This window comes from Heterodontus francisci, unplaced genomic scaffold (genome assembly GCF_036365525.1).
Source record: "Heterodontus francisci isolate sHetFra1 unplaced genomic scaffold, sHetFra1.hap1 HAP1_SCAFFOLD_1044, whole genome shotgun sequence".
NCBI lineage: Eukaryota > Metazoa > Chordata > Chondrichthyes > Heterodontiformes > Heterodontidae > Heterodontus > Heterodontus francisci.
In genome coordinates, this window is record NW_027141116.1 from 50,853 (window position 1) to 73,699 (window position 22,847).

General features: G+C 52.3%; 1 protein-coding gene across 1 annotated transcript in view; it reads right to left on the reverse strand.

Moving 5' to 3' along the window:
- LOC137362157 (calpain-1 catalytic subunit-like) overlaps nt 1-22,847 on the reverse strand; it is a gene marked incomplete at its 3' end in the record, with an annotated part of 112,228 nt that overhangs the window by 46,242 nt on the left and 43,139 nt on the right. The window contains exons 4-7 of the mRNA XM_068026642.1: nt 12,797-12,915; nt 11,807-11,956; nt 11,501-11,650; nt 10,998-11,140 (exon numbers count right to left, since the gene is read on the reverse strand). Coding sequence (XP_067882743.1) covers nt 10,998-11,140; nt 11,501-11,650; nt 11,807-11,956; nt 12,797-12,915 — 562 coding nt within the window. The remainder of the gene's footprint in view (nt 1-10,997; nt 11,141-11,500; nt 11,651-11,806; nt 11,957-12,796; nt 12,916-22,847) is intronic.

Sequence of the window (22,847 nt, forward strand, 5' to 3'; positions counted from 1 at the left end):
TAGGGTCCAAGGTCAGCTCAGGGTCAGGGTAAGCTCAGGGTCCAAGGTCAGCTCAGGGTCAGGGTAAGCTCAGGGTCAGGGTAAGCTCAGGGTCCAAGGTCAGCTCAGGGTCAGGGTAAGCTCAGGGTCAGGGTAAGCTCAGGGTCCAAGGTCAGCTCAGGGTCAGGGTAAGCTCAGGGTCAGGGTAAGCTCAGGGTCCAAGGTCAGCTCAGGGTCCAAGGTCAGCTCAGGGTCAGGGTAAGCTCAGGATCCAAGGTCAGCTCAGGGTCCAAGGTCAGCTCAGGGTCCAAGGTCAGCTCAGGGTCAGGGTAAGCTCAGGTCCAAGGTCAGGTCAGGGTCACTTCACGAACAGGGGTTTCACCCCCAGTGTCAGTGCCATTGTGCATTCAGTGGATCAAACACGAGACCTCCATTCGACGGAATTATCCAACCCACACACTGACCCATCCCCCGCCCCGCCCCCCCCCCACCGCCCCCGACCCATCCCCGACCCCCCAACCCATCCCCGACCCATCCCCCCGACCCCCCTGACCCATCTCCCCAACGCCCCTGACCCATCCCCCAACCCATCCCCCCACCGCACCCGGCCCATCCCACCAGCACCCCTGACCCATCCCCCCACCGCCCCCTGACCCATCCCCCCACCGCCCCGACCCATCCCCCCACTGCCATGACCCATCCCCCCACTGCCCCCGACCCATCCCCAACCCATCCCCCCAGCGTCCCCGACCCATGCCCCCACCCCATCCCCCCACCGCCCCCGACCCATCCCCCCACCACCCCCGACCCATGCCCCCACCCCATCCCCCCACCGCCCCCGACCCATCCCCCCACCGCCCCCGACCCATCCCCCCACCGCCCCCGACCATCCCTGACCCATCCCCCTAACTTGGAGGAAGGCAAATTTTCAGAAGCTGAGAGATGATGTGGTGAAAGTGGACTGGATACAGCTACTTGAAGGAAAATCAGTGGCAAACCAGTGGGAGGCATTCAAAAGTGAGATTCTATGGGCACAGTGTAGACATGTCCCCACAAAGATCAAGGGCAGTACTGCCAAATCTAGAGCCCCCTGGTTATCTAGAAGCACGAAGGGTAAGATAAAGCAGAAAAAGAAAGCTTATAGTCATAGAATTATACAGCACAGAAACAGGCCCTTCGGCCCATCGTGTCTGTTCCGGCCATACAGCACCCAACTATTTTAATCCCATTTTCCAGTACTTGGCCCGTAGCCTTGTATGCTACGGAGTTTCAAGTGCTCATCTAAATACTTCTTAAATGTTGTGAGGGTTCCTGCCATTACCATCTCTTCAGGCAGTGTGTTCCAGATTCCAACCACCCTCTGAGTGAAAAAATGTTTCCTCAAATCCCCTCTAAACCTCCTACCCATTACCTTAAATCTATGCCCCCTGGTTATTGACCCCTCCACTAAGGGAAGAAGTTTCTTCCTATCTAACCTATCAATACCCCTCATAATTTTGTATACCTCAATCAGGTCCCCCCTCAGCCTTCTCTGCTCTAAGGAAAACAACCCCAGCCTTTTCAGTCTCTCTTCACAGCTGAAATGCTCCAGCCCAGGCAACATCCTGGTGAATCTCCTCTGCACCCTCTCCAGTGCAATCACATCCTTCCTATAGTGTGGTGCCCAGAACTGTGCACAGTACTCCAGCTGTGGCCTAACTAGTGTTTTATACAGCTCCATCATAACCTCTCTGCTGTTATATTCTATGCTTCGGTTAATAAAGGCAAGTATCCCATATGCCTTCCTAACCACCTTATTATCTACCTGTGCTGCTGCCTTCAGTGATCTATGGACAAGTACACCAAGGTCCCTCTGACCCTCTGTACTTCCTAGGGTCCTACCATCCATTGTATATTCCCTTACCTTGTTAGTCCTCCCAAAATACATCACCTCACACTTCTCAGGATTAAATTCCATTTGCCACTGTTCCGCCCATCTTACCAGCCCATCTACATCGTCCTGTAATCTCAGGATTTCCTCCTCACTATTTACAACACCACCAATTTTCGTGTCATCTGCGAACTTACTGATCATACCTCCTATATTCATGTCTAAATCATTAATGTACACTACAAACAGCAAGGGTCCCAGCACCAATCCCTGTGGTACACCACTGGTCACAGGCTTCCAATCGCAAAAACAGCCCTCGATCATCACCCTCTGCCTCCTGCCACGAAGCCAATTTTGGATCCAATTTGCCAAATTGCCCTGGGTCCCATGGGCTCTTACCTTCTTAACCTATCTCCCATGTGGGACCTTATCAAAAGCCTTACTGAAGTCCATGTAGACTACATCAACTGCTTTACCCTCATCTACACATCTAGTCACCTCCTCGAAAAATTCAATCAAGTTAGTTAGACACGATCTCCCCCTGACAAAGCCATGCTGACTATCCCTGATTAATCCCTGCTTCTCCAAGTGGAGATTAATCCTGTCCCTCAGAATTTTTTCCAATATTTTCCCCACCACTGATGTTAGACTCACTGGCCTGTGATTACCTGGTTTATCCCTGCTACCCTTCTTGAATAATGATACCACATTCACTGTCCTCCAGTCCTCTGGTACCTCTCCTGTGGCCAGAGAGGATTTGAAAATTTGTGTCAGAGCCCCTGCTATCACCTCCCTTGCCTCACATAACAGCCTGGGATACATCTCATCTTGGCCTGGGGATTTATCCACTTTTAAGCCTGCTAAAACAGCTGATACTTCCCCCCTTTCAATGTTAATATGTTCAAGTATATCACAATCCCCCTCCCTGATCTCTACACCTACATCGTCCTTCTCCATCATGAACACAGATGAAAAGTAATCATTTAAAACCTCACCTATATCCTCCAGCTCCACACACAGATTGTCACTTTGGTCCCTAATGGGCCCTACTCTTTCCCTGGTTATCTTCTTACCCTTAATATACTTATAAAACGCCTTAGGATTTTCCTTTATCTTGCTCGCCGGTGTTTTTTCATGCCCCCTCTTTGTTCTCCTAATTACTTTTTTAAGTACCCCCCTACACTTTCTATACTCCTCTAGTGCCTCTGCTGTTTTCAGTGCTCCGAATCTGCCATAAGCCTCCTTTTTTTCCTGATCCAATCCTCTATATCCCTTGACATCCAGGGTTCCCTGGACTTGTTGGTCCTACCCTTCACCTTAACAGGTACATGTTGACTCTGAACTCTCACTATTTCCTCTTTGAATGACTCCCACTGGTCTGATGTAGACTTTCCTACAAGTAGCTGCTCCCAGTCCACTTTGACCAGATCCTGTTTTATCAAATTGAAATCGGCCTTCCCCCAATTCAGTCCCTTTATTTCTGGTCCATCTTTATCCTTTTCCATAACTACATTAAATCTTACAGAGTTATGGTCACTATCCCCGAAATTCTCCCCCACTGACACTTCTACCACTTGTCCAGCTTCATTCCCTAGGATTAGGTCCAGTATTGCCCCTTCTCTTGTAGGACTTTCTACATACTGGCTCAAAAAACTCTCCTGTCTGCATTTTAACAATTCCTCCCCCTTTGTTCCTTTTGCACTAAGACTATCCCAGTTAATATTGGGGAAGTTGAAATCCCCTACTATTATTACCCTATTATTTTTACACCTCTCTGAGATTTGCCTACATATCTTCTCCTCTATCTGTCCCTGACTGTTTGGAGGCCTGTAGTACACACCCAGCCAAGTAATTGCCCCCTTTTTGTTTTTAAGTTCTACCCATATGGCCTCATTTGAGGAACCTTCTAAGATATCATCCCTCCTTCCTGCAGTAATTGACTCCTTGATCAACAGTGCAATACCACCTCCTCTTTCACCCCCTCCCCTGTCACGCCTGAAGATTCCATACCCTGGAATATTGAGTTGCCAGTCCTGCCCCTCCCTCAACCATGTCTCTGTGATAGCAATAATATCATAATCCCATGTGTTAATCAACTCCCTCAATTCATCTGCTTTACTAGTAAGACTCCTTGTGTTATGACAATCACTAAAAACTTAATACTTTCGAAAGCCTACAGAAGTACAGAAATTGCAGGGGTGAAGTAAAAAAAGAAATTAGGAAAGCAAAGAGAGGACATGAAAAATTATTGCGATGTAAAATCAAGGAAAACCCAAAGATGTTTTATCAGTACATTAAGAGCAAGAGGATAACTAAGGAAAGGATAGGGCCTATCAGAGATGTACAAGGGAACTTGTGCGTGGATGTAGAAGATGTGGGCAGGGTTCAAAATGAGTTTTTTGTCTCTGTCTTCACAAAACGGAGGGATGATCCAGACATTGTAATTAAAGAGGAGGAGTGTGAAATATTAGATAAGATAAACATAACGAGAGAGGAAGTACTAGAGGGTCTGACATTCTTGAAAGTGGATAAGTCACCAGGGCCGGATGGATTGTATCCCAGGTTGTTAAAGGAAGCCACGGAGGAAATAGCGGAAGCTCTGAGGATCATCTTCAAATCCTCACTGGATACAGGAGAGATACCAGACGATTGGAAGTCTGTGAACGTTGTCCCATTGTTTAAAACGGGTGTGAGGGACAGACCAAATAATTATAGGCTGGTCAGTCTGACCTTGGTGGTGGGTCAATTGTTAGAATCTGTCACTTAGAAAGGCACGGATTAATCAGGGATAGTCAGCATGGATTTGTTAAGGGAAGGTCATGTCTTACTAACTTAATTGAGTTTTTTGAGGAAGTAACAAGAAGGATTGATGAGGGTAGTACCGTTGATGTGGTCTACATGGATTTTAGTAAGGCATTTGACAAGGTCCCGCATGGCAGACTGGTCAGTAAAATGAAAGCCCATGGGATTCAGGGGAAGGTGACAGGATGGATCCAGAATTGGTTCAGGGACAGGAAACAAAGGAAACAAAACACCCTCCCTCCTGGTGTTTGATAAAGTATCTATCAAAACTCGTTTTCACAGCCACATCTCCTTCCTCAGTGACTGTCTCCGGCTCCGACTGATTCCACGTGGATTCCAACTGAAGTTTCATCCCTCATGTTTTGAATCCACCCAGGATCACAGGTATCTCCGAGAAATACAACGTTCCTCGGACTGCTACTCTCACCACATCCTGAGATCCACACTCAGTGCTATGTGCCACCACATGCACACACTGGACCTCTCTCTCCAGCAGCACCGTCTCACCTTATCTCAAATCTGTTCTACTCCGCAGTTTCATTTCATCTTTCGTCTCATCCGATGCATTAACAAAAAACTTTTTTTCTTCCTTTCAGGTGTTAAGGAACGCAAGCTCCAGCAGCTGATGGGGACGAATCCTCCTCCAGATCCTCCTTCCGCTTCACTTCCCTCTGACCCCACCCCTTCTGATCTGACCCCTTGCCGTGTATTCACTATACCCTCTGACCTCCCCCTCTCTGATGCTGAGCGTTCTGTACTCAGCAAAGGTCTCAGTTTTATCCCCTTACGCCCCCACCTCAATGAATTTCGCGCTCGGCATGACGTTGAGCTCTTCTTCCGTCGCCTCCGCCTCCGGGCTCACTTCTTCGACCAGGAGTCCTCCACACGACCAGCAGACCCATTCACCCGCCTCCAGCATTCTCCCTCTACCTGGACCCCTCCCCCTGGCCACTTACCCGCTCTTGATCTCTTCATTGAAAACTGTCGGCGAGACGTTGGTCATCTCAATTTCTCTGCCCCCCTCACTCACTCTAACCTGTCCCCCTCTGAACTTGAGGCACTCCGTTCTCTCAGGTCTAACCCCGACATGGTCATCAAACCTGCAGACAAGGGTGGTGCTGTTGTCGTCTGGCGTACCGACCTCTACCTTGCAGAGGCTGAGCGCCAACTCACAGACACTTCTTCCTACCTCCCCCTGGACCATGACCCCACCACCGAACATCAAGCTACTGTCCACAGGACTGTCACTGACCTCATCTCCTCTGGAGATCTTCCCTCTACAGCTTCCAACCTCATAATCCCACAACCCCAGACAGCCCGCTTCTACCTCCTTCCCAAAATCCACAAACGGGACTTTCCTGGCAGACCCATTGTGTCAGCCTGCTCCTGCCCCACTGAACTTATTTCTTCCTATCTTGACTCTATCTTTTCTCCGCTGGTCCAGTCTCTTCCCACCTACATCCGTGACTCTTCTGGCACCCTATGTCATTTTGACAATTTCCAGTTTCACAGAATCACAGAATAATACAGTGCAGAAGAGGCCCTTCGGCCCATCGAGTCTGCACCGATGCATTAAAGACACCTGACCTGTCTACCTAATCCCATTTGCCAGCACTTGGCCCATAGCCTTGAATGTTATGACGTGCCAAGTGCTCATCCAGGTACTTTTTAAAGGATGTGAGGCAACCTGCCTCTACCACCCTCCCAGGCAGGGCATTCCAGACCGTCACCACCCTCTGGGTATAAAAGTTCTTCCTCAAGTCCCCCTTAAACCTCCCGCCCCTCACCTTAAACTTGTGACCCCTCGTAACTGACCCTTCAACTAAGGGGAACAGCTGCTCCCTATCCACCCTGTCCATGCCCCTCATAATCTTGTACACCTCGATCAGGTCACCCCTCAGTCTTCTCTGCTCCAGTGAAAACAACCCAAGCCTATCCAACCTCTCTTCATAGCTTAAATGTTCCATCCCAGGCAACATCCTGGTGAATCGCCTCTGCACCCCCTCCAGTGCAATCACATCCTTCCTATAATGTGGCGACCAGAATTGCACACAGTACTCCAGCTGTGGCCTTACCAAAGTTCTGTACAACTCCAACATGATCTCCCTGCTTTTGTAATCTATGCCTCGATTGATAAAGGCAAGTGTCCCATATGCCTTTTTCACCACCCTATTAACCTGCCCGTCAGCCTTCAGAGATCTATGGACAAACACACCAAGGTCCCTTTGTTCCTTGGAACTTCCCAGTGTCAGGCCATTTATTGAATACTTCCGTGTCACATTACTCCTTCCAAAGTGTATCACCTCACACTTTTCAGCGTTAAATTCCATCTGCCACTTTTCTGCCCATTTGACCATCCCGTCTATATCTTCCTGTAACCCAAGACACTCCACCTCACTGTTAACCACTCGGCCAATCTTTGTGTCATCCGCGAACTTACTGATCCTACCCCCCACTTAGTCATCTATGTCGTTTATATAAATGACAAACAATAGGGGACCCAGCACAGATCCCTGTGGTATGCCACTGGACACTAGCTTCCTGTCACTAAAACAGCCGTCTGTCATCACTCTCTGTCTCCTACAGCTAAGCCAATTTTGAATCCACCTTATCAAGTTACCCTGTATCCCATGTGCATTTGCTTTCTTGATAAGTCTCCCATGTGGGACCTTGTCAAAGGCTTTGCTGAAATCTATGTAAACTACATCAACTGCACTACCCTCATCTACACACCTGGTCACATGCTCAAAAAATTCAATCAAATTTGTTTGGCATGACCTCCCTCTGACAAAGCCATGCTGACTATTCCTAATCAAATTTTGCCTCTCCAAGTGGTGATAGATTCTCTCCTTCAGAATTTTCTCCAATAGTTTCCCTATCACTGACGTGAGACTCACTGGTCTATAGTTCCCTGGCTTATCTCTACAACCTTTCTTAAATAGTGGGAACACATTAGCTGTTCTCCAGTCCTCTGGCACCTCCCCCGTGACCAGAGAGGAATTAAAAATTTGGGTCAGAGCCCCTGCAATCTCCACCCTCGCCTCCCACAGCATCCTGGGACTCAAATCGTCCAGACCTGGAGATCTGTCCACTTTTAAGCCTTCCAAAACCTCCAATACCTTGTCACTCCCTATGACAATTTGCTCAAGAACCTCCAGAGGTTTCCTGGCCCCAACCGCCTCCTCTTCACTATGGACGTCCAATCTCTCTACACCTCCATCCCCCACCAGGATGGTTTGAGGGCTCTCCGCTTCTTCCTGGAACAGAGGCCCAGCCAGTCCCCAACCACCAACACCCTCCTCCGCCTGGCTGAACTTGTTCTCACATTGAACAACTTCTCCTTCAACTCCATGCATTTCCTTCAAGTAAAAGGTGTCGCTATGGGTACCCGCATGGGTCCTAGTTATGCCTGTCTTTTTGTGGGATATGTCGAACATTCCTTGTTCCAGTCCTACTCAGGCCCCCTCCCCCAACTCTTTTTCCGGTACATTGATGACTGTATCGGTGCCGTTTCCTGCTCCCGCCCCGAACTGGAAAACTTTATCAAATTTGTTTCTAATTTCCACCCTTCTCTCACCTTTACATGGTCCATCTCCGACACCTCCCTTCCCTTCCTTGACTTCTCTGTCTCCATCTCCGGGGATAGTTGTCTACTAATATTCATTATAAGCCCACCGACTCCCACAGCGACCTCGACTACACTTTTACTTTTATTAAAGAGTACATAGAATGTTTTCGGGATAATTTCTTAGAATAGGACATTCTGGAGCCAACCAGAGAGCAGGCTATACTAGACCCGGGATCGTGCAACGAGAAAGGATTAACTCATGACCTCATAGTGAAGGTGCCGTTAGGTAGCAGTGATCATAACTTTGATTTCTGTTTGAGGGAGAGAAGAGTGGGTCCAAGACTAGTATTTTAAACTTAAACAAGGGCAATAATGAGGGCATGAAAGCAGAGCTAGCTAAAGTGAACTGGCAAATTAGGTTAAGGGATAGGTCAACAGAGATGCAGTGGCAGACAGTTAAGGGGATATTTCAGAATACACAGAATAGATACATTCCAACAAGAAAGAAAGATTCCAAGGGTGGGACTCGCCATCCGTGATTAACTAAAACAGTTAAAGATAGTATCAAAACTTAAAGAAAAAGCTTAGAATTGCACAAAGATGGGAGGCAGGTCAGAAGATTGGACAGAATATAAAAAACAGCAAAGACTGACTAAAAGATTGATAAGGAGGGAAAGATTAGAGTACGACAGAAAGCTAGCTAGAAATATAAAGACAGATAGTAAGATATTTCAAAAAGAAGAGAGTTAACAAAGTGAGCGTTGGTCCTATAGAAAGTGAGTCTGGGGAATTAATAATGGATAATAAGGAGATGGCAGATGAATTGAACAGATATTTTGCATTGGTCTTCACAATTGAGGATACAAGTAACATCCCAGTATTAACTGTAAGTCAGGAAAGGGAAGGGAGGGAGGAACCCAAGAAAATTACAATCACCAGGGAAGTGGTGAACAGATTGTTGGAACTGCGGGCTGACAATCCCCGGGTCCTGATGGACTTCATCCTGGGGTGTTAAAAGAAGTGGCTAGTGAGATAGTTGATGTGTTAGTTTTAATTTTCCAAAATTCTCGAGATTTGGGGAAGGTTCCGTAGATTGGAAAATAGCGAATGTAACTCCTTTCTTCAAAAAGGGAGGGAGACAGAAAGCAGGAAACTGCAGGCCAGTTAGCTTAACATCTGTCTTAAGGAAAATGTTAGAAGCTAATGTTAAAGATGGTATAATCACAAAATGTTAGTATGTAGGTACAGCAAGTAATTAGGAAAGTTAATAGAATGTTATTGTTTATCGTGAGGGGAATTGAATACAAAAGTAGGGAGGTTATACAGGGTATTGGTGAGACCACATCTGGAGCACTGTGTACAGTACTGGTCTTATTTAAGGATGGATGTAAATGCGTTGGAGGCGGTACAGAGAAGGTTTACTAGAATAATACCTGGAATGGGCGGGCTGTCTTATGAGGAACGGTTGGACAAGTTAGGCTTGTATCCACTGGAATTCAGAAGAGTAAGAGGCGACTTGATTGAAACATATAAGATCCTGAGTTGTTTTCCTTAGAGCAGAGAAGGCTGAGGGGAGATATGATTGAGGTATACAAAATTATGAGGGGCATTGATAGGTTAGATAGGAAGAAACTTTTTCCCTTAGTGGAGGGGTCAATAACCAGGGGGCATAGATTTAAGGTAAGGGGCAGGAGATTTAGAGGGGATTTGAGGAAACATTTTTTCACCCAGAGGGTGGTTGGAATCTGGAACACACTGCCTGAAGAGGTGGTAGAGGCAGGAACCCTCACAACATTTAAGTATTTAGATGAGCACTTGAAACTCCGTAGCATACAAGGCTACAGGCCAAGTACTGGAAAATGGGATTAAAATAGTTGGGTGCTGTATGGCCGGAACAGACACGATGGGCCGAAGGGCCTGTTTCTGTGCTGAATAACTCTTTGACTCTAAGAGATTGATTGAGCTCTGTTGGGGAATATTGAGCAAAGTGGTTGAGGAACAGATCGAAGTGAGGGGCTGAATGGCCCCCTCCTCTTCCTGTGTGACAGGATCGAGGGGCTGAATGGCCCCCTCCTCTTCCTGTGTGACAGGATCGAGGGGCTGAATGGCCCCCTCCTCTTCCTGTGTGACAGGATCGAGGGGCTGAATGGCCCCCTCCTCTTCCTGTGTGACAGGATCGAGGGGCTGAATGGCCCCCTCCTCTTCCTGTGTGACAGGATCGAGGGGCTGTTAAACGATGTGTTGGCTGTCTGATCTGAAATGGATATATCTGACCTACCCCTTGCCTCCTCCGCCTCCTCCGCCCCTCCCTGTCCCGGCCTATCTTGCTGGACTACCGCAGCTGGGTGTGGTTGATGTAGTGGGCAGGAAGCCTGAGGCCTGGATTTTTGATTCGATCACAGGATATGTACCAACACTGGCTGATTTTTATTGTCCATTGCCAGTATCTGTGAGAGTGTTGAGTCATCCCCATGCTGGAGTCACATGTAGGCCGGACTGGGTTAGTACAGCCTGCTCCATTACCTGAAGCACATTCATGGAGCAGATGTGACCAGTTTAGGCTGTGAAGTAGATTTATAAAATCCTGCTTCACATCTTCCCCCGCTGGGATTGAACTGGGAACCTGTGTGTTACTCGGCCCAGGCCCAGGCCCAGGTCCACTCCACTGGGTGCAAGCCACAGTTTGTGCCTTGCCTGCTGAATCAGATTGTGCCCAGCCTTCCCTTTGCCAGGCTTCCTGTGTGGTTGCTGAGGCTGAGAATCTGTAGAGTGAGTCACAGCCTGAGGCCCGGATTGGGATTGGTTCCAGGCTCCAGGCTGAGCTCCCCACCAACAGTTAATACAAGCTGCCTCTCCTGGAACTTGCACTGACTGGTGCCGCAGTTTGTTGTCAGTTTGAACCATTGCCAGGAATCCACTCGCTTTCCCAGAGGCACAGAACATGTGACTCAGAGTTTTGTTAATAAATATGTCGCTCTGTAACTTGCCTGAACCGTTTCTGTGTCAGAGTGGAGGGACCTGGGGATTATTTAGACACAAATCTTTGAAGGTGTTAGTGCAAGTTCAGAAAATTGTGGGGAAAAGAAATACACGACCCTTAGTTTTATTAATGGAGCAATATTAAAGCAAGGATAAACCTTTATGAAATGGTTCCAGGGGTCAGGAAGTTCAGTTATGTGGATAGACTGGAGAAACTCCAGCTGTTCTGTTTGGGGAAGGAAGGTGAGACTGCACCAGAGAACTGCAGAACAGTTTGTCAGTTCCGAAGAAGGGTCACTGACCCGAAACGTTAACTCTGCTTCTCTTTCCACAGATGCCGCTAGACCTGCTGAGTGATTCCAGCATTTCTTGTTTTTGTTTATAAAACATTGGTTTGGCCTGAACTGTCCTGGGCACTGCATGTTAGGTTGGACATGAAGGCTTTCGAGAGGCTGCAGAGAAGATTTAGGAGAATGGTTCCAGGGGTCAGGAAGTTCAGTTATGTGGATAGACTGGAGAAACTCCAGCTGTTCTGTTTGGGGAAGGAAGGTGAGACTGCACCAGAGAACTGCAGAACAGTTTGTCAGTTCCGAAGAAGGGTCACTGACCCGAAACGTTAACTCTGCTTCTCTTTCCACAGATGCTGCTAGACCTGCTGAGTGATTCCAGCATTTCTTGTTTTTGTTTATAAAACATTGGTTTGGCCTGAACTGTCCTGGGCACTGCATGTTAGGTTGGACATGAAGGCTTTCGAGAGGCTGCAGAGAAGATTTAGGAGAATGGTTCCAGGGGTCAGGAAGTTCAGTTATGTGGATAGACTGGAGAAACTCCAGCTGTTCTGCTTGGGGAAGGAAGGTGAGACTGCACCAGAGAACTGCAGAACAGTTTTGGTCTCCTTACTTAACTGCATTGGAAGCAGATCAGAGAAGGTTCACTGGGCTGATTCCTGGGATGAAGGGTTTGTTTTATGAGGAAAGGTTGAGCAGGTTGGGTCTTTACTCATTGGAGTTTAGAAGAATGAGAGGTGATCTTATTGAAACATATAAGATTCTGAGGGGACTTGACAGAGTAAATACTGAGAGGATGTTTCCCCTCGTGGGGGAGTCTAGAACTGGGGACACAGTTTCAGAATACGGGGTCTCCCTTTTAAGACAGAGATGAGGAGGAATTTCTTCTCTCAGAGGGAAGTTAATCTTTGGAATTCTCTTCCCCAGAGAGTAGTGGAGGCTGGGTCACTGAATATATTCAAGGCTGAGTTAGACAGAGTTTTGATCTACAAGGGAGTGAAGGGTTCTGGGGGACAGGCAGGAAAGTGGAGCTGAGACCACAATCAGATCAGCCATGATCCAGTTGAATGGTGGAGCAGGCTCGAGGGGCCGAATGGCCTACTGCTGTTTCTTACGCTCTTGTAACCCTTCAGTCAGTCCCCGACCCAGCCCCCTCATCAGCCCAACCAACCCACACCCTGTACACCCCTCACCGCCCTCCAAAGCCATCCCAACCTTCTCCAGTATGCCCCTGCCCCAGTCTTCCCTCGTTCCCCGAGACCTCCCAGGGATGGTGTCTATTTCCTTGTCATCCTCAGTTCAGGGATATACCTGGAAATGGAAGATACCGGCATACTCCTCCTCAAAACTCTGTCCGTGAGGCACAACCCGGTGTAATATCCTCTCATTCAAGGTAAGCGAGGCAATGGCAGCGAGGAGCCAGCAGTCACCTGCAGGGGGGAACACAGAATCTGAGGACATAGCACACAGGAACATGGGACCTCACAACCAGAACCAGAACCAGAACCACAACCAGAACCAGAACCAGAACCACAACCACAACCAGAACCAGAACCAGAACCACAACCACAACCAGAACCAGAACCAGAACCAGAACCACAACCAGAACCACAACCAGAACCACAACCAGAACCAGAACCACAACCACAACCAGAACCAGAACCAGAACCAGAACCACAACCACAACCAGAACCACAACCAGAACCACAACCAGAACCACAACCAGAACCACAACCAGTACCACAACCAGAACCAGAACCACAACCACAACCAGAACCAGAACCAGAACCACAACCAGAACCAGAACCACAACCAGAACCACAACCACAACCAGAACCACAACCACAACCAGAACCAGAACCACAACCACAACCACAACCACAACCACAACCACAACCAGAACCAGAACCTGCAGGGGGGAACACAGAATCTGAGGACATAGCACACAGGAACATGGGACCCCACAACCAGAACCACAACCAGAACCAGAACCACAACCACAACCAGAACCACAACCAGAACCACAACCACAACCAGAACCACAACCACAACCACAACCACAACCAGAACCACAACCACAACCAGCAGGGGGGAACACAGAATCTGAGGACATAGCACACAGGAACATGGGACCCCACAACCAGAACCAGAACCAGAACCACAACCACAACCAGAACCAGAACCACAACCAGAACCACAACCAGAACCACAACCACAACCAGAACCAGAACCACAACCAGAACCACAACCACAACCAGAACCACAACCAGAACCACAACCAGAACCACAACCACAACCAGAACCACAACCACAACCAGAACCACAACCACAACCAGAACCACAACCAGAACCACAACCAGAACCACAACCAGAACCACAACCACAACCACAACCAGAACCACAACCACAACCAGAACCACAACCAGAACCAGAACCAGAACCAGAACCAGAACCACAACCACAACCAGAACCACAACCAGAACCACAACCACAACCAGAACCACAACCAGAACCACAACCAGAACCACAACCAGAACCACAACCAGAACCAGAACCACAACCACAACCAGAACCAGAACCAGAACCACAACCAGAACCAGAACCACAACCAGAACCACAACCACAACCAGAACCACAACCACAACCAGAACCAGAACCACAACCACAACCACAACCACAACCACAACCACAACCAGAACCAGAACCTGCAGGGGGGAACACAGAATCTGAGGACATAGCACACAGGAACATGGGACCCCACAACCAGAACCAGAACCAGAACCAGAACCAGAACCACAACCACAACCACAACCAGAACCACAACCACAACCACAACCACAACCACAACCAGAACCACAACCACAACCAGAACCACAACCACAACCACAACCAGAACCTGCAGGGGGGAACACAGAATCTGAGGACATAGCACACAGGCACATGGGACCCCACAACCAGAACCACAACCAGAACCAGAACCACAACCACAACCAGAACCAGAACCAGAACCACAACCAGAACCAGAACCACAACCACAACCACAACCACAACCAGAACCTGCAGGGGGGAACACAGAATCTGAGGACATAGCACACAGGAACATGGGACCCCACAACCAGAACCAGAACCAGAACCAGAACCAGAACCACAACCACAACCACAACCAGAACCACAACCACAACCACAACCACAACCACAACCAGAACCACAACCACAACCAGAACCACAACCACAACCACAACCAGAACCTGCAGGGGGGAACACAGAATCTGAGGACATAGCACACAGGCACATGGGACCCCACAACCAGAACCACAACCAGAACCAGAACCACAACCACAACCAGAACCAGAACCAGAACCACAACCAGAACCAGAACCACAACCACAACCACAACCACAACCACAACCAGAACCTGCAGGGGGGAACACAGAATCTGAGGACATAGCACACAGGAACATGGGACCCCACAACCAGAACCAGAACCAGAACCAGAACCAGAACCACAACCACAACCAGAACCACAACCACAACCACAACCACAACCAGAACCACAACCACAACCACAACCAGAACCAGAACCACAACCACAACCACAACCAGAACCTGCAGGGGGGAACACAGAATCTGAGGACATAGCACACAGGCACATGGGACCCCACAACCAGAACCACAACCACAACCACAACCACAACCAGAACCAGAACCACAACCACAACCACAACCTGCAGGGGGGAACACAGAATCTGAGGACATAGCACACAGGAACATGGGACCCCACAACCAGAACCAGAACCAGAACCAGAACCAGAACCACAACCAGAACCACAACCACAAACAGAACCAGAACCACAACCAGAACCAGAACCAGTACCAGAACCAGAACCCAGAATCTGAGGGCATAGCACACAGGCACATGGGACCTCACAACCAGTACCAGTACCACAACCAGTACCACAACCAGTACCAGTACCAGTACCACAACCACGAGAACCAGTACCACAACCACAACCAGAACCACAACCAGTACCAGAACCACAACCACAACCAGTACCAGAACCAGAACCACAACCAGAACCAGAACCACAACCAGTACCACAACCACAACCAGAACCAGAACCAGTACCAGAACCACAACCAGTACCAGTACCAGTACCACAACCACGAGAACCAGTACCACAACCACAACCACAACCACAACCAGTACCAGAACCAGAACCACAACCAGAACCAGAACCAGAACCACAACCAGTACCAGAACCACAACCACAAACAGAACCAGAACCACAACCAGTACCAGAACCACAACCAGTACCACAACCACAACCAGTACCAGAACCACAACCAGTACCAGAACCACAACCACAAACAGAACCAGAACCACAACCAGTACCAGAACCACAACCAGTACCAGAACCACAACCACAAACAGAACCAGAACCACAACCAGTACCAGAACCACAACCAGTACCAGAACCACAACCACAAACAGAACCAGAACCACAACCAGTACCAGAACCACAACCAGTACCACAACCACAACCAGTACCACAACCACAACCAGTACCAGAACCACAACCAGTACCAGAACCACAACCACAAACAGAACCAGAACCACAACCAGTACCAGAACCACAACCAGTACCACAACCACAACCAGTACCACAACCACAACCAGTACCAGAACCACAACCACAACCACAACCACAACCAGAACCAGAACCACAACCACAAACAGAACCAGAACCACAACCAGTACCAGAACCACAACCAGTACCAGAACCACAACCAGTACCAGAACCACAACCACAACCACAACCACAACCAGAACCAGAACCACAACCACAAACAGAACCAGAACCACAACCAGTACCAGAACCACAACCAGTACCAGAACCACAACCAGTACCACAACCACAACCAGTACCAGAACCACAACCAGTACCAGAACCACAACCACAAACAGAACCAGAACCACAACCAGTACCAGAACCACAACCAGTACCACAACCACAACCAGTACCACAACCACAACCAGTACCAGAACCACAACCACAACCACAACCACAACCAGAACCAGAACCACAACCACAAACAGAACCAGAACCACAACCAGTACCAGAACCACAACCAGTACCACAACCACAACCAGTACCACAACCACAACCAGTACCAGAACCACAACCAGTACCAGAACCACAACCACAAACAGAACCAGAACCACAACCAGTACCAGAACCACAACCAGTACCACAACCACAACCAGTACCACAACCACAACCAGTACCAGAACCACAACCACAACCACAACCACAACCAGAACCAGAACCACAACCACAAACAGAACCAGAACCACAACCAGTACCAGAACCACAACCACAACCACAACCACAACCACAACCAGTACCAGAACCACAACCACAAACAGAACCAGAACCACAACCAGTACCAGAACCACAACCACAAACAGAACCAGAACCACAACCAGTACCAGAACCACAACCACAACCACAACCACAACCACAACCAGTACCAGAACCACAACCACAAACAGAACCAGAACCACAACCAGTACCAGAACCACAACCACAACCACAACCACAACCACAACCAGTACCAGAACCACAACCACAACCACAACCACAACCACAACCAGTACCAGAACCACAACCACAAACAGAACCAGAACCACAACCAGTACCAGAACCACAACCAGTACCACAACCACAACCACAACCAGAACCACAACCACAACCACAACCACAACCAGAACCACAACCACAACCAGTACCACAACCACAACCAGTACCACAACCACAACCACAACCACAACCACAACCAGTACCAGAACCACAACCACAAACAGAACCAGAACCACAACCAGTACCAGAACCACAACCACAAACAGAACCAGAACCACAACCAGTACCAGAACCACAACCAGTACCACAACCACAACCAGTACCACAACCACAACCAGTACCAGAACCACAACCACAAACAGAACCAGAACCACAACCAGTACCAGAACCACAACCAGTACCACAACCACAACCAGTACCACAACCACAACCAGTACCAGAACCACAACCACAAACAGAACCAGAACCACAACCAGTACCAGAACCACAACCAGAACCACAACCACAACCAGAACCCAGAATCTGAGGGCATAGCACACAGGCACATGGGATCTCACAACCAGAACCACAACCAGAACCGCAGCAGGCCCAGTCAGTGGAGGGACAGAACGAGGGAAAGGGGGAATGGGGGGAGGGGTGAGGGGGGGGTGATAGAGTGGAGCATGAACAGGGAGAGGAGAGGGGGAAGGGAGGCGGTGTTGGCAAAGATCCCAAGGTGCTTCACGAGAGTGTTATCAAACAATATTTGACAGTGAGCCGCAGAAGGAGATATTTGGGCCGGTGACCAAAAGCTGGGTCAATGAGGTAGGTTTAAAAGAGTGTCTGAAAGGAGGAAAGCGAGGTAGAGAGGGGGAGAGGTTTAGGAAGGGAATTCCAGAGCTAAGGACCAAGGCGGCTGGAAGCACGGCCATCAGTGGTGGAGCCATTAAAATCAAGCAGCCAGAACTGGAGGAGTGCAGAGATCTGAGGTGGCTGTAGGACTGGAGGAAATTCCAGAGAGAGGGAAGGATGTGAACACCAGATCCCAAGACAGTTCTGGATCTGAGGCAGACAGTTGCACTGTGTCAGCTTCTCCTGTTTTCCAGGCCAGGCTTCTCTCATAGAAACATACAGTTATATAACACAGAAACAGGCCCTTCGGCCCATCGCAAATGTTGTTGAGGGTTCCTGCCTCTACCACCTCTTCAGGCAGTGCGTTCTAGATTCCAACCACCCTCTGGGTGAAAACATTTTTCCTCAAATCCCCTCAAAACCTCCTGCCCCTTACCTTAAATCTATGCCCCCTGGTTATTGACCCCTCTGCTAAGGGAAAAAGCCTCTTCCTATCTACCCTATCAATGCCCCTCATAATTTTGTATATCTCAATCATGTCCCCCCTCAGCCTTCTCTGCTCGAAGGAAAACAACCCCAGCCTATCCAGTCTCTCTTCATAGCTGAAATGCTCCAGCCCAGGCAACTTCCTGGTGAATCTCCTCTGCACCCTCTCCAGTGTAATCACATCCTTCCTATAGTGTGGTGCCCAGAACTGTACACAGTACTCCAGCTGTGGCCTAACTAGCGTTTTATACAGCTCCATCATAACCTCCCTGCTGTTATATTCTATGCCTCAGCTAATAAAGGCAAGTATCCCATATGCCTTCTTAACCACCTTATCTACCTGTGCTGCTGCCTTCAGTGATCTATGGACAAGTACACCAAGGTCCCTCTGACCCTCTGTACTTCCTCGGTTTCTCTCTGTCTCTCTCTGTCTCTCTCTCTCTCTGTCTCTCTCTCTCTCTCTCTCTCTCTCTCTGTCTCTGTCTCTGTCTCTCTCTCTCTGTCTCTCTCTCTGTCTCTCTCTCTGTCTCTCTCTCTGTCTCTCTCTCTGTCTCTCTCTCTGTCTCTCTCTCTGTCTCTCTGTCTCACTCTCTCTCTCTGTCTCACTCTCAGACCAGACCAGACCAGGCCAGGCTCCTTTCACTCTGTCTCTCTCTCTCAGGCCAGGCCAGGCAGAGTGGGTGGCACAGTGGTGCAGTGGTTAGCACCGCAGCCTCACAGCTCCAGGGACCCGGGTTCAATTCTGGGTACTGCCTGTGTGGAGTTTGCAAGTTCTCCCTGTGTCTGCGTGGGTTTTCTCCGGGTGCTCCGGTTTCCTCCCACATGCCAAAGTCTTGCAGGTTGATAGGTTAATTGGCCATTATAAATTGCCCCTCGTATCGGTAGGTGGTAGGGAAATATAGGGACAGGTGGGGATGTGGTAGTAATGTGGAATTAGTGTAGGATTAGTATAAAATGGGTGGTTGATGGTCGGCACAGACTCGGTGGGCCGAAGGGCCTGTTTCAGTGCTGTATCTCTAAACTAACAGCGAGGGGGGCGGGGAGCCGAGAGAACAGCGAGGTGGGGAGCGGAGAGAACAGCGAGGGGGGCGGGGAGCGGAGAGAACAGCGAGGGGGGCGGGGAGCGGAGAGAACAGCGAGGTGGGGAGCGGAGAGAACAGCGAGGGGGGCGGGGAGCGGAGAGAACAGCCGGGGGGGGGGAGCGGAGAGAACAGCGAAGGGTAGGGAGCAGCGTGGCCGGAGAGAACAGCGAAGGGGGGAGCGGAGAGAGCAGCGAGGGGCGGGGAGCGAAGAGAACAGCGAAGGGGGGAGAGCTGAGAGAACAGCGAGGGGCGGGGAGCGGAGAGAACAGCGAGGGGCGGGGAGCGGAGAGAACAGCGAGGGGCGGGGAGCGGAGAGAACAGCGAGGGGCGGGGAGCGGAGCGGAAAGAGCTAGCGAGGGGCGGAGCGGAGAGAGAAGCGAGGGGGGGGGAGCAGAGCGGAGAGAGCAGCGAGGGGGGGCAGCGGAGCGGAGAGAGCAGCGAAAGGGGGGTGCGGAGCGGAGAGCGCAGAGAGTGGGGGGGAGCGGAGCGGAGCGAAGAGTGCAGCGAGGAGGGGGGAGCGGAGAGTGCAGCGATGGGGGGAGCGTAGAAAACAGCGAGGGGGGGAGCGTAGAAAACAGCGAGGGGGGGAACGGAACGAGCAGCGAGGGGGGGAGCGGAGAGAACAGCGAGGGGGGGAAGCGAAGAGAACAGAGAGTGGGGGGAGTGGAGAAAGCAGCGACGGGGGGGAGCGGAGCGGAGAGAGCAGCGAGGGGAGGAGCGGAGCGGAGAGAGCAGCGAGGGGGTGGAGCGGAGCGGAGAGAGCAGCGAGGGGGCGGAGCGGAGAGAACAGCGAGGGGGGAAACGGAGAGAGCAGCGAGGGGGGGAGCGGAGAGAACAGCGAGGGGGGGAGCGGAGCGGAGCAGAGAGAGTAGCGAGGGGGACAGTGGAGAGAACAGCGAGGGGGGAGGCAGAACGGAGAGAGTGGGGTGGGGAGCGGAGCGGAGAGAGCAGCGAGGGGGGGAGCGGAGCGGAGAGTGCAGCGAGGGGGGGGGAGCGGAGCGGAAAGAGCTAGCGAGGGGGGGAGCGGAGCGGAGAGAGCAGCGAGGGGGAGGGAGCAGAGCGGAGAGAGCAGCGAGGGGGGGGGGAGCAGAGCGGAGAGAGCAGCGAAAGGGCGGAGCGGAGAGCGCAGAGAGTGGGGGGAGCGGAGCGGAGAGTGCAGCGAGGAGGGGGGAGCGGAGAGTGCAGCGATGGGGGGAGCGGAGAGAACAGCGAGGGGGGGAACGGAACGAGCAGCGAGGGGGGGAGCGGAGAGAACAGCGAGGGGGGGAGTGGAGAAAGCAGCGACGGGGGGGAAGCGGAGAGAACAGAGAGTGGGGGGAGTGGAGAAAGCAGCGACGGGGGGGAGCGGAGCGGAGAGAGCAGCGAGGGGAGGAGCGGAGCGGAGAGAGTAGCGAGGGGAGGAGCGGAGAGAACAGCGAGGGGGGGAGCGGAGAGAACAGCGAGGGGGGGAGCGGAGAGAGCCGCGAGGGGGGGAGCGGAGAGAGCAGCGAGGGGGGGAGCGGAGAGAGCAGCGAGGGGGGCAGCGGAGAGAGCAGCGAGGGGGGGAGCGGAGAGAACAGCGAGGGGGGGAGCGGAGCGGAGAGAACAGCGAGGGGGGGAGCGGAGCGGAGAGAGCGGGGGGGGGGAGCGGAGCGGAGAGAGCAGCGAAAGGGGGGAGCGGAGCGGAGAGAGCAGCGAGGGGGGGCAGCGGAGCGGAGAGAGCAGCGAAAGGGGGGTGCGGAGCGGAGAGCGCAGAGAGTGGGGGGAGTGGAGCGGAGCGGAGAGAGCAGCGACAGGGGGGAGCGGAGCGGAGAGAGCAGCGATGGGGGGAGCGGAGAGAACAGCGAGGGGGGGAACGGAACGAGCAGCGAGGGGGGGAGCGGAGAGAACAGCGAGGGGGGGAACGGAACGAGCAGCGAGGGTGGGAGCGGAGAGAACAGCGAGAGGGGGAAGCGGAGAGAACAGAGAGTGGGGGGAGTGGAGAAAGCAGCGACGGGGGGGGAGCGGAGCGGAGAGAGCAGCGAGGGGAGGAGCGGAGCGGAGAGAGTAGCGAGGGGAGGAGCGGAGCGGAGAGAGCAGCGAGGGGGTGGAGCGGAGCAGAGAGAGCAGCGAGGGGGAGGAGCGGAGAGAACAGCGAGGGGGGAACAGAGAGAGCAGCGAGGGGGGGAGCGGAGAGAGCAGCGAGGGGGGGAGCGGAGAGAGCAGCGAGGGGGAGGAGCGGAGAGAACAGCGAGGGGGGAACGGAGAGAGCAGCGAGGGGGGGAGCGGAGAGAGCAGCGAGGGGGGGAGCGGAGAGAGCAGCGAGGGGGGGAGCGGAGAGAGCAGCGAGGGGGTGAGCGGAGAGAGCAGCGAGGGGGGGAGCGGAGAGTGCAGCGAGGGGGGGAGCAGAGAGAACAGCGAGGGGGGGAGCGGAGAGAACAGCGAGGGGGGGAGCGGAGAGAACAGCGAGGGGGGGAGCAGAGCGGAGAGAGCAGCGAGGGGGACAGCGGAGAGAACAGCGAGGGGGGGAGCGGAGCGGAGAGAGCGGGGGGGGAGCGGAGCAGAGAGAGTAGCGAGGGGGACAGCGGAGAGAACAGCGAGGGGGGGAGCGGAGCGGAGAGAGCGGGGGGGGAGCGGAGCAGAGAGAGTAGCGAGGGGGACAGCGGAGAGAACAGCGAGGGGGGGAGGCGGAGCAGAGAGAGCAGGGGTGGGGGGGAGCAGAACGGAGAGAGCGGGGTGGGGAGCGGAGCGGAGAGATCGGCGAGGGGGGGGGGAGCGGAGAGAGCAGCGAGGGGGGGGGAAGCGGAGCGGAGAGAGCAGCGAGGGGGGGTGGAGCGGAGCGCAGAGAGCATCGAGGGGGGGGAGTGGACAGTGCAGCGAGGAGGGGGAGCGGAGAGTGCAGCGAGGAGGGGGGAGCGGAGAGAGCAGCAAGGGGGGGCAGCGGAGAGTGCAGCGAGTGGGGGGAGCGGAGAGAGCAGCAAGGGGGGGGGAGCGGAGAGAGCAGCGAGGGGGGGGGAGCGGAGAGAGCAGCGAGGGGGGGGGAGCGGAGAGAGCAGCGATGGGGGGCAGCGGAGAGAGCAGCGAGGGGGGGGGGAGCGGAGAGAGCAGCGAGGGGGGGGGAGCGGAGAGAGCAGCGAGGGGGGGGGAGCGGAGAGAGCAGCGAGGGGGGGGGAGCGGAGAGAGCAGCGAGGGGGGGGAGCGGAGAGAGCAGCGAGGGGGGGGAGCGGAGAGAGCAGCAAGGGGGGGGGAGCGGAGAGAGCAGCGAGGAGGGGGGGAGCGGAGAGTGCAGCGAGGAGGGGGGCAGCGGAGAGAGCAGCAAGGGGGGGGGAGCGGAGAGAGCAGCGAGGGGGGGCAGCGGAGAGA